This window comes from Colletotrichum costaricense (assembly GCF_030867565.1).
Source record: "Colletotrichum costaricense strain IMI 309622 chromosome Unknown Scaffold_5.1, whole genome shotgun sequence".
NCBI lineage: Eukaryota > Fungi > Ascomycota > Sordariomycetes > Glomerellales > Glomerellaceae > Colletotrichum > Colletotrichum costaricense.
The window spans coordinates 1,987,316-2,005,307 of record NW_026848234.1 but is presented as its reverse complement, the minus strand read 5'-3'; the positions used below and the strand labels follow the sequence as shown (position 1 = coordinate 2,005,307).

The window sequence follows — 17,992 nt, the reverse complement described above, 5'->3', positions numbered from 1 at the left end:
AAGGTAGGTAAATACAAGGTAGGTAGTCGCACCTGAAGTATGCCTGTCCGTCGGCTCTCCGGTCGGGGTGACCTCGGCCCCTCCGCGACAGCGACCACCCTGTTCCGCCGGGCCTCTTGATCCACACCAAATCCGGTCCCGCAACCCAGCGCGGTCCGGATCCCGGACTAGGAAAATGGCAATGCCGACACCGCGCCGTGACGATTCGGAACGTACCAAGTAAGCATCCAAAATCACCCGCTGGACCGAGAGAACCGGCTTACGTAGCTGCTTACCGTGGCGTTCTTCCTCCGAGAAGGATTCCGGCTGGATTCCACCCCCTGCTGTTCCCAACGACGCGTGACAGCTTGTAAGTGCAGTTTTGCCCCCTTCCTTCAAAGAAGCAGAGTGTTCCAGAGCCGTGGTCCGTCTTCAGCTTCTAGGTCCGCGATCCTACCTTTCATCAACCACGATCTCGGTAGGGCTGTGGCGTGTTGGACGTCCAGGCTAGCACTCAGCTATGGAGGAATACGAACCACACTTGCGTAAGGCTATCAGACTATCATTCAAGATAGAATCTGAGACCGAAAAGCCCCTTACATTGAACATAGTCATTGAAGAACATCGTCATCAGTAGAAGCCAAGGGGAGAAAGTAAGACCTGGAGGGCTGCATCCTATGCTGGAACACGAGGCGGCGTACAGTAGCGCAGCAGAGAGAGCGTAAATGCCGGCACAGAGAGCCTCAGCCGCGAAAAGGCAACCTACCTACCTACCAGGCAGTAGACCTTTCCATTCCATCCAACTCTCCAAGGTCCAAAGCAGTAAGATGGCCGCCTCGCGCCGCCAAAGCTTTCACCATCGTCGTCATAGATCCCCAGCCCTGTTGGTTGTACCTTGTTCTTGGGGGCCATGCCGCCATGCCATGCTTGCCATGATCACACATACACACCCCGATTTGCAACGTACCATCCATCGAGCGCAAAGCTACCCTCAAGAAGGAACACATCCGCGGCACTGCCCACGCATGGAAGGGGATGAAAAGAGCTCATCTAGATAAACGCTGCAGGCGCAGAGCCATCCATTTTGGAGCGCCGTGCTTGCATCGGTCGGCTAACGTACCCACCGTAGCAGCCGCCGCGGCGCAGTCACCAAAAGTGAAGAAAAAGAAAAGAGTAGGAGTCGCAGGCTGCGAGATGCTCGTTTCGCTTCGCGCACTCGCGCGCGGGATGGGGGGAGGGGGGGGTAGGTGTGGGCAAGGACTCAAGACTTACACCGTAGATGGCTGTCCGTTGCTGGCAGACCAGCCCAGCCCCCCAAAGCCGGAGAACCGTTGGCGGTACGCGAAAGAGCTGCGTTGCGTGGCTAAGCCCCCCCGTCTCCCCCTTCGCATGCGGCACGCGGCGCGGGTGGGATAGCATGGCACGCATGGTAAGGTAGGGTAGGTAATCACTCTGTTCCATTCTCTGGGTGCTGATGTGTTCGAGGGAGTTCAGCTTTGCATAGACCGGCCGGCCGGTGTGTCCAACGCGCACTAGTGCTGACGGCTTTTCGGTTCCGCCTTGAGGAGAGCGTGGGAGCTTCCCACGCTTCCCTCCCTCCCCGTCCCGTCTTAGCTTTCTCGGTCTCTGTCTCTCGATCCGTATCTTGTCCTTTTTTTTTTGACCTCCGTGTCTCGTATTCTCCTTTCCTCTACTACCTAGTACCTAGCGTTCCATCTGGGCCGCGTCGCTGCGGCCAACAGCCAACACCAGCGCGCAACCACCCTATGGGTGTCTGGTGGGGAAGAAATGCATAAACGGCAGAGAGAAGAAGAAAAGGGAATAAATCCGGGTTTTTAGATTGTAACTCCGTGTCTCGACACATTGGGGGCCGCGGGGAAGGCAACCGCATGTACTCTGTCTTGCCTCAACGTCTTACACATCTCACACCCCCTCCTTCTCCCTACTCTTCTCTCTTCCCCCCGGTCTTCCTATTCCTACGGATACTCTTTCGCCCTTGGCGAGCCCTACGGATTATGGGATGAAAGGAATGGAAGCGAAGGAATGCATGTCAGAACTTAGATCGATGGGCGATGGACGATGGGCGATGGGCAGCCCAACACGCGCGGCGGGTACGGCTACTTGCCTTCCTACCTCTATCTTTACGTACACCTCCCTAAGGTACCTGCCTACCTACTGCTTCGTTCTACCTCATAGGTTCAAGTTCATTCATGGGAACGAGAGAAGGATCCGGAACAGTTTCCTCATGCAGGAGAGGGCGAGCGTAAGGTACCTCCGTACAGTCCTACAGCCAACAGAAGAACAAGTCAGCATTCTACCTACCCATCCTCGGAGGCTTAGAGTCGTTCCCGTCCACCCGTTTCCTCTCCACCCTCCGTCCCCATCCCTTACGTCGGACGTGTCGATTAGCGCCCAGGGCGGAAAGCTGGGCTGGACTGGGCGGGGCTGGGAAACCAACTTGAGCCGCATGGCTCGGGGTTTCGCTGGATGCCCACCCAGCTCCGGTTCTCCCTCCCAGTGAACGGACCGGTCGCACGCTGTTGGTGTAGTTGTAGGTAGGTGTGGTTTGTGGGATTCTAGTGTGGGACGTGTGAAACTGTGTATAGTGGTGTAAGTGGTCGTCGTGTCGTCGTGTCGTCGTGTATGTCGAGTGGGCGAGCAAAGACGATAGAGCCTCACGGCTGCTTGCTGCCGCTGCCGCTGCCGCTGCCGTTCCCCTCGAACAGCCGCTGGTCAGGCTAGGGGTTTGCTCCAACACACGCCAGCCGAAACTCATGGTTGAAGCAGCCACAGCCGCGTAGACGGGGAGGTACTGGAGGCTGGCGGCTCGGTCGGTATAGAAGCGCGCCTGAGTTGGTTGCTTGGCCGCATCGTGGGAGGACTCTGCGACGGAGAGTTGCAGCGCGGCATTGGGGACTGGACTAGGATGGTATCCTGTTGCATAGATCACGGGGGGAAGAAGGTTGTCGTCTCTCTTGTGCTTGCCAGCTTCAGTTCTCCAGTGGGATACGGGGTTATGGCGGTTTATTCGGAGCCCGGTGGTCCTGTGAGACTGGCATCTCTCTTTTCGCCGATGGTGGCATAAGGTAAGTAGGTAGGTAACTAGTTCCTGCACTATGAGGGGAGAGAGCATTTGAATTGGAATGAGGGTACAGCAAATTGGTATCAATGCAGAAACTATCAAAAAGTGCCAAGTCATGACTATGGATTATATCCTGTTCTCGTTCCCGCTCAAGTATGCCGGCCAACTGTATATCCGCAAAAAAGAAAACAAATGAAAGTCTTTTTCATCAAGTCGCATTACTCCTTCGCGAACTTCCTGATCGTAGAAGCAGAAAACTCCGGCCGTGGAAGGCCAAGCAACTAGAATGTAAAAGAAAAGGTATCTATAAAAAAAGGGGGGGGGAAACTTCAATGAAAACATGAACAAGCCTTGAACTACCGAGATGCCAGTTTGAACAACTCTAAAGTAGCAAGTAACGTATAGATGATCAACAACAACCATGAAGACTGGGTGACGGAGTGTAAATCACTCTTCGTCCTCACCCTCAGCATCTTCATCGGAGCAGACTGCAACAACAATTTCCTTGTGAACAGTTGAGTTTGTGACGGTGCTGCTGCTCCCCTTGCCGTTGCCAGCAGAGGGACCAACCTCTCCCTTGAGCGGGTTAATGAGTTCCCATTCGGCTGTCATGTTTCGTGTCCGCCGGACAACGTAGACATCAGCGCTGGAAGCCCATTGTGTGAGTGTAAGGTCGTGCTCTCCGCCAAAATGGACCATAGGCTCCTTTCCCTCGGCGGCGCGCTCGAGGTGTCGCGCAACGTGCTCCATGCGTTCATCCCAAGCCTGGGGTCCGTTGAAGTCGTGTCCGCAGTCGGCAGCGGGACAGCGCATATATCTCGGAAGATCGCAGCGAATCTTCTCCGCGTCCGTCTGGAGAGCCTTGAGATTCTCGTCCCACTCAGGGGTGGGCTTCTTCTGCTTCTGGGCCTTCCGTACATGTGGCGGCACATGCATGCGGCGAACGTGTTGTGTGTAGAGATCTTTGCGGTTGAAGATGGCGCCGTTTGGTAGAGCGGGTGGCGTTGGTGTGACGGAGCAGGAGGAGGAGGAGGAGGAGGAACGTCGGTTGGTTGGAGGGTTGGTAGTTTTGGAGCAGCCGTCTTGCTCGCAGAGCCAGTACTGGAGAGCCAAGTGTTGAGAGCTTACGTGACGCTTCCATTCGTTCTTGCTGGCAAACGTGGATGGGCAGCCAGCGTAGTTGAAGACGCACACAAAGGGGCGGGTATGATGTTGCTTCATGTGCTTCTGGTGGGTGCTCTCGTCGGAAAAGGGGGTGTTGCACTCTTTGCAATGGATTTTGGGGTTCCTCATCGACGAAAGTGTTGCGTTTAGTCTCGTTGAAGATAGACTACCGATGTCGTTGTTAACCTTGGACCGCTTTCGTTCATGAGGCGAACCGGAGGGGCGAGCCTGAGATCTGGCCGTGGTATTACGGGAACGTTTTCTCGAAGGCTTTGGCTTGTAGTCCAGGTCTTTGTCGTCGTCAACGGCAAGAGGCTCGGCCTTGATCTCTGGTTCAAAGATATTTGTACCGTTCGATTCAGGATCAGGGTAGTTTGGATGGAATGGTAGGTCGGCCATGGTTGCCTCCTGCTTGATGACGGGCTCTGGGGTGATTTGCCGTGACGATAAAGTTGAGTGCTGGGCAATACTGGCCTCATCAGACTCTGAGCAGCAGAAGCTGAAGGTTGCAGTATCAAAGCTCGTTGGGACTACCTCCTTCTCGAACATGTCGTTCACTTCGTAAGGATTAACACAAATATTCCCTTGCATATTCATTCCAAAGAGCGTCTGGGACTGTAGTTGGGGTTCCCAGTTTCCAAAGACCTGCTTATGCTGCAAGAAAGGAGAAGTGGCTGAGTGGTCCGGAGGAGTTGCGGGTAGGACGTCACTCTCCGTGGGTGGGCTATGGGAATCACTGCTGGACAGCGTCTGCTGAGAACACGGGGAACCGTGTCTCCTCTGTGAAGCTGGAGGTAGAGGGTTTGACTCCTTGGTAGATTGGCTTACACCGAGCAAAACTGGGGCATTTTCATGGACGAAGAAGGCTGTTCGTGGTCCATCCATGTATTGTTGAATCTGGTGGGTTTGATGTGTCGGCCATGGAGTTTGGCATTGCGAATGGGAGAAGGATCCAAGGCTAGGGTCGACTGGTGTCGGGGAGCTCGAGGTTGTTGAGCTTCCAAAGTAAGCCATGGGCATCTGGCTGTAACTCTGTTCTTCGTAGTAAGGTACCTGGTCTTGGGTAAAATGTCCTCCATGGACATTGTCATAGTAATAGGCCATGTTGCGTGCTTGCTCAAAATGGAAGATCCGAGGTTCCAGTGGTAGTTAACTCCGACGGGCCAGGACAGAATCCCGAATGTAGACCTTCTTGAAAGGGAAAATGGTAAGGGAGTATCCCAATGGAAAGACGTTGTAGTGTTGATCCGATCGTACTAGGTAATATATCCAAGGCTAGACCAAAGGGTTGTTGATGTTGGAAAGTTGACGGATGTGCCGCGGACTAAGACGAAAGGACGAGGCAGTTATAAGTGAGTGAACAATGCAACAAGTGTAGGAATCTAGAGAGTTGCTGCTTCCGTGCTTGGTCTGAACAGCAAGAGACACGATAATGTCATCGGAGAGCGACCAGCGTGGCGGAGCTCGATGTATATAAGTCAATGAGGTGGGTTGACATATCGGTAGCACAGGGGATGCGGCAGGGCAGTCGCCTAGGCGCACCCAGCTCCAAAAGCTCTGGGAGAGCACTGGGGAGAGCAAGAAACCCCGTGAGAACAGGTACGTATTTTTTGCAGAGCCTCATGTGGGCCAGCGAGGAGTGCGAGAGGGCAGATTGAGAGACGAGGAGGAAGAGGCAAGGATTTGCGGTGGAGGGCCATCATCATCAGGCGCTGCAGAGCGCATATGCACACCCCTGGAGCCAGGACTGTGGCAGGGAATACGTGTGGTTACGGGCTGGCACACCATCAGGGACTAGTCTCTAGTGGCTGCAGCAGATGTATGTATTTTTCTGTATAAAATTATACAGTTCTGGTCTGGCTGGTCCAGCTCCGCTTTGGGGGCCGGTTCGCGAACCACTGTCCGGTCAAGGGTGGCAGATGGAGGGTGGTGTTGAAAGAGAGAGGACGAGGGGAGCCGCCAGGGCTGCGGCTGCGCCTGGTTCGGAAGACGAACCCATGGCCAACGGGACGGGTAGCTTCTGAGCTTGCCTCTGATGGGTTGATTTCGCCATGGCATCCGTTGCCTCCAGGCAGATACCACTGGGTTGCCTTACTCGAAGTTGCCTTGTCTCTGACGAATGGGGAATGACTTCAAAGAACCATCACCGAAGCTCGTCAGCGAATTGCAGTGTCAGTGTCTGCGAGTCGACCCAAGTTGACAACGCAATCCTCGACAGATGGGTCAACAGTTGCGAGACACACTGTCTGTCCCAACCCTTATTTTGACTGCCTCAGCCGCCGCCACAAGGAGGTTGTGTCTGTCAAGAGAGCACTGCGGACGTCACTGATGATCCTTGTTGGGGATGGCCGGTCAGCTGTGTTTCTGTGATATTGGCACTTGGACGTGCTAAGTCGGTCCTCCACAGGCCTGGTAGTTGATCCATTTCAGCAAGTCTGAGCTAGGGGGTTGAATTATGTAGAGCAAGATTTGCATCTGTACGACGTCCTGCAAGTGTCGGACCCTCTCGATTTCGTGGATGACGGTCCGGGTCGAGAAGCTGCTTGGCTTGCTTGGATAGCGTCAAAGGGGTTCAATAGGTAAGACGTGGGAAGAAGGTGTGTGCCGGGTGTTCCGTTGAGGAATGAGGAATGAGGAGTCGGTCGAGACTCGAGATACTTGGCTTCTCCGCAACACCTTTACCAGGTAATCGAAGACATCCCTGACTGGCCAGATGGCGAGATGAATACCGAGCAAAGGTCTCAGGGCGGCATAGAGGCCATGCGCCAGGTGGTCATATCCCCATTTTCCTTGGAAGTGATGAAGGTACGGAGATTGACAAAAGCAAAAATGACGGAGCAGGGGAGAGATGATGGGCGAAGAAGGTAGCAGGGACCGCGCACTCGCGCAGGAGAGAAACAACAGGGGAGTGAAGTTGGAATGGGAGATTCTAGACAGCGCTTGGCCAGGTCATGTCTCGGATTGGAGGATGTCAGAATGTCAGAATGTAAAGCTGCCGTAGCACGTAGCTGGTTTGCCTTGAGGTGGTCGGTCCATGGTTGAAAGTGACGGATACTATGAAGGTAGTGTAGGATGGTGTCTAGGGGCCCGTTGCGGTGGAGAGGAGCGGACAGGAGTCTACTGTGGTACCACTCCACGTAGGTAGGAGGAGCATTGGTAAGTTGACGGGTGGAGGAGGGATGGGGCAAGACGGAGACGGAGGGTGGAACGGACGGAGCCTGGTTGCGTGTGATGAAGATAGAGAGAGAGAGAGAGAGAGAGAGAAAGGAAGAGAGACATTCGGAAATCCAAGACTCGGGAGAGACAGACAGAAGGAAGTACAGCCTAGGATACGTATCAATACCTAGGTAGGCCTAGTCTATAGTAGCCATCGGAAGGTATTCAAACACCTGCAGGCGCAGACGTATGGTAAGGTAGCGATTGCGCGGGTTGAGGGTAGAGGGTTGACAGCAACTGAGCGCAAGGTATCGCATCGCGCAGCTGCGCGAGAGTTCCGCTTGACGTGTCCAGGCCATTGGTCCCATGGACCCATGAGGCATACCTACTCCCGGAGAAGGCGACCGCAGGCTGACTAGCGCAAGTCGCAAAAGGACTGGGCATATGAGTGAGTGGTGAAGGTGGGGGAGACACTGAGCGAGATGGGAAGAGGATCGAGGGATTCGAGAGAAGACAGTCGAGCAGAATTCCAGATACGGACCCCACCTCACCGTCGATGGCTCCATGAGTCCCTTACGATGTACTGCACAGTAGTGTATGTGTTTCTTTCTCCCTCCATGGGGGCCTGTAGACGAAAGATGGCGCCTTCATCGATGCAACTTGTTCGTTGCCTGGAGTATTGGATACTGCCTTAAGGTATGGGAAGAAGGTATCCGCGTTTACTCAGCAGGTACGGAGGAGGTAGTAATGTACTGATTAAGGTACCTGCGAACTGATGGGCAGGCTTTACGTAAGGCAAGGAAGGTGAGCTAAGCAAATGCTACGCAGCGTGACAGCTTCCTTCACTAGATATCCACGCCTGCCACGGACCTTACACAGTAGTTGCCCTGAACCTCAATGCTTGCCGTCAGCCACTGGGCAGAAAAAAAACCTTTCCCGACAATTCCTCCCCTCACCTCTTCCCGTCCTCACATCGCAACGCAACGCAACGCAAATCCTACAACCCGCCAAGGGTGGGTTTTGTGTAACAGTAACCTCCAAAGCCCATCCTGCCATTACCACACGGTCCACGCCACCCATCTGCCACCCACTCAATCCCTCTTTGACTTCGTTATCATTGAGGACGGGACCGTCCCGCAACAAGCTCCATCCCACATCTACATACCCTGCCCAGCGCCTTGTACGGCAAGCCATTCGGCCAACGGGCTTACATACACTGGCACGACTGGGAGGTCTGGGACTGATCCCAGTCCTCCCTACCACCAGCACCCCGGTGCTCCTGGCTTGAACCTTGAAGCCGTCTCCACGTCCCACGAGGTCCAACTATCTGCCCGGATATAGCAAACCGGACGAACTGACGGATGGACGGCGCCACGCTAAAACGGACACTAGACGCAAATATTCGGACTGTCTTCCTGCCCCACAAACACCAACGACCCCCGAACATTATTGATATTGCCAACAACCCTGCCCGCTCGCTGGCTGATTGATTCCATCATCGCTACATACACCTTGAAACACACTTCCTATCACCGCGTAGTCTCCAAAATCCAAATCACAAGAAATGGAACCTCAGCTACCTTGCGCATCCCACCCCCCGGGGTCCTTGGCTCCCGCTCCTCCTTGCCAACAAGTCATTACGACTCAGTGAGAGAACGTGGTTGGTCGTGTCTACCTCCCGGCTTCACTCGCCCAACGCGTCACATCCACAACGGAATCCACACCTTTTGGGGAATGGAAGCCTCCATATCCGTACACCCATTCACTGCAATACTGGCGTGAATCCACTTCCACATCAGCACGCCTCTGCTCCTTTCAGAAAGAGCGAGTCTTGGCATCTCACAGGGCTCCAGGGTCCGCTTAACGATCGCTCCTTCGCTCCTGTTCCCGTCCTTGTCCCGTCCTCTTCTCCCAGTCAACTGGTATGCTACCAATACGATTACCGTTTATGGGAACAGTACACGCACAATTGCACACGTTGTATTCTGGCGCTGATTATCTGAAGATAATCCGTCTACGCGTGTATGGACACACACACCCCAAGAGACCAGCAACCCTGAACTTGAGAAGCACACATCAGCACCCGACTGGGCAATGTGCGAATTTGTGAAGCGCCGGGGGATCGAGACCCCTGGCTCTTTCGGATTTACCTGTCGATCTCTCGTGGGGACTCGACCGACATCGCCGAAGACGAGTATTAGTACGAGAGTACGGAGGAGGAGTTTGCTACCCTCGAGAGAGCTTAAGCGCACCAGAAATCAGAGCGCTTGCTCGTGGATTTGACCGTATGATGGCACGCCATTGCCCCCTTCCTCCTTGTTCCTTGTCCGGATCTGCTGTCTCACCAACAGTAGCTAGCCGAGCAGTTTGACTTTCGTCAAAATCGTTACCTCGCCGATATGCAGCTTTGCGGGAATTCTATTCCAGGCCTACTAGGCGACCACTTGCTCCGAGATTCCTCCTAGGTATCGTCCAGAGCATTGTCAACTTTACTTGCCTGCCGGGGCGGCAACAAGAGATGCAAGGTTAGGGGTTCCTAAGTCTATACGGATACACTACGGATACTCAGTGGCTTCATCTCCCATCTCAGGGCTCATAGGCTCCTCTCCACTGTCTCCAGACCCCAACATCTCGAACAAGGATGGCACGGCACAGACTTCATTGGCCGGCCAAGCCAAAGCTGAACACGAAATCACTACTCCGTAAACCACTGAAATCCTCCCCAGACATCAACCATGTCAAGTCGCAACAGGAGCCAGCTCCGCTGGATCCTTGTTTTTGCATCCATATTGCATCGTTACACAAGTATCCGCAGACAAATTTCAAAAAATGAGCCCGCCCATTCCTCGGCCTCGACGCTTCAAGAAGAGGCAATGAGCCCTGTCTGTCAGATTCGCGGCTGTTACATCAACAATTATCGGGGGGCTCACAGTCCAAGCAGATCGCGCCTTCGCAAGTCTATCATGAAGCCATGTCTTGACTCTTGAATCCTCAATACACGCGGGTCTTGCAGCATTGTGCGTGTGAGTTGCACGCGCGAGTTTGGAGGACTGGCGCAATTCGCGCAAATACAAGTGTTGTTAAACTGGCGCGGAGTGCGCGGCAATTCTATTCCTGTACGCAAGACTGCGTGCTTTACACCAGTCGACGCCATTAACGCCAAAGTCCTCTTCCAGGGCCCTGCTCGCTAATTAGGCATCGGGATTTTGAGACCTGCTTCTTTGATTCACCAACCCCTTGCCTCTCAAATCGACAGATCAGAAACGAGATAGATCTTGGGCAGCTCTAATCACTTCTACTCGGCAAGGCGGAGTCGTGTTGGTGGTCAAATGTTCTGTTATGAAACGATCTGCAAGCATCTACGGGGAAGGATTCTCCCAAAGGAGACAACACGCCCGTGGTGGTACCAGCTTGTTGGTCCAGGACTCCAGTACAGCGTCGACAGATGATCCAGATCGAGGCCTTCGTGTAAACTTTGCGTTAACGCTCTCAAGGGTTTTTTATCTTCTCGTGGTTCTCTTCATACTTGCCCCCTGCAGATGGCCTGACCAAAGTTGGTCCTGTAGGGTTTCTCTCAAGGCCCATTACAAAGTAGGATCCCCGTGACATTCAAAACTCGGGCTTCTTCCGGGGTCAAGATGTGCCTGGTCTTTTTGCGGCCGCCCATAAATGATCAGTAGATGGTGGCATGCGAAGTTGGGCCAGCTCACGATGGCACATTAACCAAGAAGATACCCACCGTCATTGCGTGAGTTTGTTGGATTCGGATCGGCGGGATCCATGACAAGAGCTGAAATATCTAGGCTTGCTATTGATAGTCTGGGGACTGATCTTTCTCTAAACTAGCTTTAGAACAGCATGGTGACAGCAGGTCAGTACCAACCCTCGCGTAGCGCCCAACACGGTGATCGCTTATTGTCTCGGGACTGCATATTGTTGGTCAAGGCCTAGGTCGACCAACAATATGCAGTCTATAATTGTACTGATTGGACGGTGGTATCGCCTACCATCTACGGTGACTGCGAATACTGTGCTCACTCATTCTCAGCTGTTATCTGGTTGTCGGAAACGATCCTGCGACCATATTTGACCAATATCAGAGCGTACGGCCGTTAACTCTACCCAGGTTCTCAGCAGCTCCATCGCGTGACTGAGATATGAACAGTCGAATCAAGGTAGCCGCCAGGATACAGAAAGCGAACTCTTTCCTACGTACATCCAACGTTCCTCCATCGACTCAAGTTCCTCGGTTCCTTTTCCCCAAACGACCAGCGAGCCACCCCGAAGCATGAAGCATTGTGACGACACACGCACATCCCTACTAGATCTAAGCCCCGGGCTGAGAAGACTTCGGGGGAGATGAGAGGAACCAAGTGAGCACAGCCACGTCTTTCTATCTTCCACGAGGCGTGTTGCATGTACATCATTGCCGTCCCCTCCTCCTCACCCCCCTTGCCGTGGCTGTTTGCTTGCTGCTTCGGACTTGTCTGCGCCTTCTCAATCTTCAACCTTGCCCTGCCCTTGCCCTGCCCTGCCCTGCCTTCGCCATGTCTTTGGCGGCTGGCGCCCCCCTACTCTCTCTCCACCCCCAAGCTTCTTCATGTTACACAACGTGGGTCACTCCTCCAGAGTCCATACAGGACAGTGGTTCGACTTTTGTATTACGGGCCAATACCGGGCTGTTTGCTCCCGCTGAGGCTGGGCCAGCCTGTCTTGTGGCCCCCAAATATATGGAGGCCCGGGGAGGGAGGGCAGCACGGATGACGGGTAGGTTATCTTTACAAGGTGTACCTGGCATGTTTGGATGATGGAGGAAGGGAAGGGGGGAGAGGGGAGGCGCAAAATGAGACCTGTCCCGAAGAAGTCGTGTCGTGGGTGTCAGAGGTGAAGAAGCGTAAGATCTACAGGAGATGGAGGGGGTGTCTATGACCTTTGTTCCCAGCGGTAATGGTGGCGGTGGTGGTGGTGGTGGTGGTCAAACCAGTCCTACGGAATCGGAGCAACGTGTGAGTGAGCAAGGGGTCTGGGGTCCCGGACGGGAATCCGTAGGAACGAAAAGCGCCGCATGTTCCAGTGGGCGATGGGCGCACGCAGCCCTTTTCTTTCTTGACACGGAATCTCGTCGGGAGAAAGCAAACATTTCAATTTACTCCGTACCCAAAGCCCAGGTCCCGGGAACCGCTTGCCGTCGAAGAAAGGCCCGACGTCCCTCTACGGGATCTCTGCTTCTACTGGCTTCTTGGGCCATGCCCCTGAAGATTCTTCGGCGTCGGCCGCTGCGGGACATTTTGGAGTTCGTTTGTACCTCATTTGCTACGCACTGCGATCAAGTGCTTGGACGAGGCCCAAGAAGGAAGAGGAAGAGGAGGACATCTCGGAAAGGAGCTAATGTCTGGTTCCAGGGGTTCTGCTTACTTACATGGTTATTAGTTCTTGACATGTACACACGTAGGCAGACAGAATACATATGCCGTTGCCACAGGCATGGAAGCCATACAACCATGTGATAGATAATCCCTGAAGGAAATAAAGGGCTGACGATGAACGGAAAACTCGGTATGGGCAAAGGGTGCAACGTTTGATAAGTTGCTGACTGTGACATTGAAGGTAGGAAATCATTGCTTGTTGATAGGCGCTACCCGAGACGCCGTTTTATGCCATCCCCTCTTCTCAACTATAACGAGGTAACTTGAAAAATCCAACGCAGCCAAACATCAGTCCCAAAGTTTGGAGCCTGGCCAAATTGAAGCAAAAAGGGGGAATCATTGTCCATCGTGGAGCACTTCCATCGCATGTCATCCTTCGCCCTACCATCATAACTCCATGTCATCCATTACAAAACATTGCGTCAGCGCATGCCTCTCAGGGGTCGCTTTTTGCTGTCGTGTTCATGGCCTTCCAATGTCTCTACACCTGGTTCGAGCTGTCGCCGGTGCTGTTGGCGTCCCTGTCTTCCTGAATCTCAACCCACTCCCCACTGCATTGACCACAACGCACGTGAGAGCAGTTCACACAAGCCGAATGCACTTTATGGTCTGCAGCCCATTTACACGAGCACTAGACGTCATGTTAGCATATCTTGAAAGGCCAGAGCGAAGAAGTCTCAGGGTCACTCACGCATTCCCACATGAATGTCTTCATCCGCTTACGGCCGGGCTGCTCGGCGCTATCGTCCAGGCCCCTCTTTCTTGACTGACGGTTGACACCTCTTCCATTAATCGTCGACTTTCGTGAGCCAGACATGATTACAATGTCATCGGTCGAGTCTGCATCACTCAAGTCGTCCGAAGATCCGATGACGTTGACGCCTGGCGAGTCAGGATCGACAGCTACCCACTGGGAGTGGTCCTTCTTGATTGAGCCGTCACGTCCAGCGTAGTGGTTGTCAATATGATCGAATCTTTCGGCCCAGGCGTTGGCACCCTTTCTGTTGATGTCGACGATCTTGACACAGAAGCCACACCAGAACTTCGGTTCTCCGTTTCGTCCGACGCGACACTCCTCGAGGACCTTCTCGATATTGGAGGAGTCGTCCATCTTGTGTTCCTTTTGAAGATGACTTCGGAAAGTTTCCCGACGATGGCAAACCTTGCCACAACTCTCATTGTCACCTTCAGACCGTTGTTCGGAACACTTCCATACCTCAAGCTGGAAATGCTGGCTGTTCTCGTGACGTTTCCAGTCATTTTTGCTGCCGAACTTCTTCTTGCAACCGGCAAATGTGCATCCATACGGCTTTTCGTGACGCTTCATGTGCTTCCTATCCCTTGGTTAACAGCCGATACATGTGGAATGACAGGAGTAATACGCACTTAAGTTCACACCTGCGGTTGAACACTTTATCACAGGCAGGGTCTGAACACCGATGCTGGCCGTCAGCACTGCCGTTTGTGTTCGGCGTGGATCTCTGGAGAGGCGTTTCCATCTGTGCCTTTATAAATGTCTCAATGACGGTTTTGGGCATCTTTGAGAGTAACTCGAGCATGGCCTGTTCACTCATACTCTTGTTTGGAGATGCGGGAAGAGGCTGATTGAATATTTGCTCTCCCTGGGCCGAATCATTGTTGGCAGGTTGGCTCCTAAGAATAGTCTCGTCCGAAGCACAAGGGATCGAGTTAGTGCTAGTGACCTCGGAATCCAAAGGATCTATCGGAGATGTCTCGAAAATCTCGTTGCGGGCTCTGCTTGGTCCATTGGTATTGAGATTGATATTCAACTCCATGGCGGCAGGAGCGCTCGCGGAATTGCCTTCGCGAGTGAAATTGGATCTTTGACTCCTCCGCTCTCCAATCATGATCCTTGGAGATGGCGCTTTCGAAACTTCTCTAGGCTGCACATATTGGTGGTGAGATTGAGGGCTGTCGCAGACCGATTGGCCATCATGTTCGTGCAATGGGGAGCTGGAAATGGCCTTGTCCGCAGTGGATGATTCAAGACAGACGTTGCGCGCTGAGCCGCCAATCTGCGTCAAGGACGGGTCGATGAGGTTGATCTCCAAGCCATTTCCTGGATGCTGAGGGGAGAGTTGAACATCGTCATACATTGGCGATGGACCATCGCCCCAGGCCATAGAAGGAGCCTGGTAGTACACCTCCGAGCCCACGCCCACACCTTCAAGGACGTCTTGTGTACTTTGTTGATACGTTTCTCCCAATGGCCTCTGGGTAGTTCTGTATCCTGTCAGGCGCCTTGAACAGCTACAAATGTTTCTTGACTTATGTTTATTGACTCACTGGACAACATATTCGCTAAGATCATCCTCGGGATTCAGAACGATACTATGCACCCGCTTCAGGTGTTGCCTGAAATTGTCGGCTCTCGGCCATATCTTGTTCTTCGTTGAGCATGGTCCTTCATAGCAGCGATATCGCGGACCCGAGTTGAAGAGCTCGGGGTGCACACTTCCTCTGTGTCTCTCAAGGTCATTTTGGGTGCCAAACCCCTCTGCACGGGTACATCCTTGAACATCACACTTGAAGGCTTTCTGGTGACGCTGGTGATGTTTGCTACAAAATTAGTATTAACGATGTGCTTCTAAAATGTAGGAGTGCATTGCTTTCGATACTCACTTCAGTTCCGACTTGGTCTTGCAGATAGCACGGCAGTGGTCACAAACCAGCTTACTATCGGCCGCACCATGATGTGTCACTGACATGGGAGTAGCCCCTAGGTTCCAATGAGACTCAGTAGGCGTTGGGCCCAGTTGAAAGTCCAATAGTTGGCCCGAGATACTGTGAGTGTCTTGACTTCGGTCCACATCGTTGAAGACAGATGCGTTATCAACGCTATGCTTGGTCCTACTCTCATAACCAGAGTCTGAAGGCAAGTATTGTGGTACGGTACCGCATTCTGAAGCGAGAGGGCTCCTCCATCCGCCCCCGAAGTGAGCCTGATTGCGGCGCCGAAGATCGCCTGAGACATTCAACTGCTGAGTTTGATGAGAGTCGGGAAAGATTCCGGCGGGAACCCATGGTTGTGAAGTGTCATTTCCATAGAAGTTCATCAATGCCCATGGCACTGGTGCAGTCTTTTGGGGAGGAAAGCCCTGATTTGTCGTCTTTTCCATACTGGCTCGTGTGTCTGAGCCATGCATCGAAGCCATCTGGTTGTGCTTCGTAGGATCCATGATCATAGTCCGAGGCAGGCTTTCATCGACCAGAGGTCGGCAGAAATTGGTTAGGAACCGACTAGATCTGATGACTTTAGCTGGGAACTATTCGCATGGCGTTAGGCACATGTTGTATTGACTAGAGGAAAGCATGTGCACAGTATCAAGTCAACAGGCACTGGCCCGAACTGAGGTTATAACCTCATAGTGCTGATGGGTTTATTTGATGGATAAAGAGAGGAGGATAACCAACTCAAGATTGAACCAAGGTCACCTAAACTTGATACCCAACCACCTTTGTTATGTTCAGTGCGTGGCGAAGAGGTCTTGACTCGACCCGAGTCCAAGTCCACCAAGTATGAGCCGTTCCTCGACTGAATAAGCCTCAGGTCGGCGCAGATAGGGGCGTTGGCCTCTGGATTGATGTTTTCGGACGAAGAGAAATCCGGACGACCAAGCGAAGGGGGTAAGGTTGATGCAGTTCAATTACCGGTCCGTAGTGGGTCGGTCGGAGCCGGGAGAGGACAGTAGATTGCCGGACTAGCAAGACATGGGTAGCTGGGCGACCGAGTGGGCGAAGTATCGCGGGACGCAAATCGCAGGGTGAAAGACGACAAAATGGAAGAAGCGCGAAGGTTTGTTCAGGCGATATGGGCACGGGCAGGACTTGTAGTCATTCAGGCGAGAGTAAAGGCAGTCAGTTGGCGGCCAGGAATGAGGAAGAGGATGAAGGGCGTGACTGATGTTGAGGAAGGTGCGGCTTGGGGGAACAGTTTGGGGGGACCGGGCCAATGAGGCAACCGCGAGGGCGCAGTCATTCGCTTGTCCGCCCTGCTTTTTGGGGAATTCTCGGTGAGCAGAGTACGCCGTCGCCTCATTCCATCCAATCAACGGTCAAAGAAATGTAGGCAACCACACGAGGCAGCCAGCAAGGCAACCACCGCCGCACCTTTCCAGGCGTCCCAAAGATGGTTCGCCATTTTTCCACTTCCATCACCGCCACAACCTGGGCCGACCGAACAAGCAAGAAAAAGCAAGCCGAAGCACAACCGTTCAGAAAAGACAAGGACATACTGACAGATAACGGGTTCGATAAAGACCTTACACGAGGTCCACGATCATCTATTCGAATGCCAGAACACTCCCTCTTCTCAAATCGCCCTGAAACCGGCGGGAAAACGAAATATCTGAATTAACGCGATTGCGAGTGAACGTAAACCAAGGTACCTAACCTGAGAGAGCATATTCTCTGTCCCACTCATTCCTATGCAACACTTCTGCCAGCCACGGACAGTTTACCCCGAATCTGCGCTCTAGGGGCATATCTACACGAGAGTTCGACTCTTGTCTCTCTCGGCTGACACAACCAATTTTGGCTGGGACGCTCAAGACCAATGAGGTCATCAGTAGCCCCTATTTCAATGTAGAGTACAAGGGCTTAGATGGCAACCGCTAGATCATGGGCTATCATCTATTCGTACTTCCATGGTCTCGATAGTGTCAGTCCTTGTCATTGAGCCAGGCCGGAACCACCTGTATGGCTGCGAAAATAAGGTAGGTAGGCGACATCCTCGAGCCTGAGCCGCCATTTTTGGGCATCATCGCATCCAATTTTCGGCCAACTATCAGTCACCTGAGGTTATCCGCACACCGGTGCTCGCTCCTGTTTCCAACAAAGAAGTTGACCAAGCTTGTCGACAAGCTTTACGCAAGGGCGCACACTCTTAACTACGACGCGGCAGCAATGTCTTCATTGCAATACACTGACGGCCGTGAGCACCGCAATGTCCCTTTTCACGGTTCCGCCGAACTTCTTCTCTCGCAGCCATCCATGTGTATCTGTCCCCTCGTTTCCGTTGGGCAAACTGCACATATTCAAGGGCGTGAGCGCTTTTGTGGGGGAGCAAGACCCAGGTTGGATAAGCATGACAGGAAACGAGAGTGTGCTTCGGAAAAGATATGATATGTCATTATTTATGTCGCTCTCCGATAGTACAGACCTT

At 53.2% G+C, this 17,992-nt stretch overlaps 5 protein-coding genes across 5 annotated transcripts; 2 read left to right on the top strand and 3 right to left on the bottom strand.

The window, feature by feature from the left end:
- Positions 1-2,293: 2,293 nt before the first annotated feature.
- On the bottom strand, positions 2,294-3,178 carry CCOS01_05799 (uncharacterized protein; the record flags this gene model as incomplete). Its single annotated transcript, XM_060453975.1, has 1 exon — positions 2,294-3,178. One exon carries the CDS (start codon positions 3,176-3,178, stop codon positions 2,294-2,296), a length of 885 nt encoding a protein of 294 aa, XP_060315747.1.
- Positions 3,179-3,508: 330 nt separating this feature from the next.
- On the bottom strand, positions 3,509-5,329 carry CCOS01_05798 (uncharacterized protein; the record flags this gene model as incomplete). The annotated part of the gene is made up of 1 exon (XM_060453974.1): positions 3,509-5,329. One exon carries the CDS (start codon positions 5,327-5,329, stop codon positions 3,509-3,511), a length of 1,821 nt encoding a protein of 606 aa, XP_060315746.1.
- A 3,635-nt stretch (positions 5,330-8,964) lies between these two features.
- Positions 8,965-9,384, top strand: CCOS01_05797 (uncharacterized protein; the record flags this gene model as incomplete). Its single annotated transcript, XM_060453973.1, has 1 exon — positions 8,965-9,384. A coding segment is annotated over one exon (420 nt), but the record flags the coding sequence as incomplete, so codon positions are not given.
- A 2,907-nt stretch (positions 9,385-12,291) lies between these two features.
- CCOS01_05796 (uncharacterized protein) lies at positions 12,292-12,770 on the top strand (the record flags this gene model as incomplete). Its single annotated transcript, XM_060453972.1, has 2 exons — positions 12,292-12,391; positions 12,550-12,770. 2 exons carry the CDS (start codon positions 12,292-12,294, stop codon positions 12,768-12,770), a joined length of 321 nt encoding a protein of 106 aa, XP_060315744.1.
- A 518-nt stretch (positions 12,771-13,288) lies between these two features.
- CCOS01_05795 (uncharacterized protein) lies at positions 13,289-16,007 on the bottom strand (the record flags this gene model as incomplete). The annotated part of the gene is made up of 5 exons (XM_060453971.1): positions 13,289-13,438; positions 13,499-14,141; positions 14,194-15,051; positions 15,115-15,387; positions 15,451-16,007. The coding sequence occupies 5 exons, from the start codon at positions 16,005-16,007 to the stop codon at positions 13,289-13,291; spliced, it is 2,481 nt and encodes an 826-aa protein (XP_060315743.1).
- Between the last annotated feature and the right edge of the window lie 1,985 nt (positions 16,008-17,992).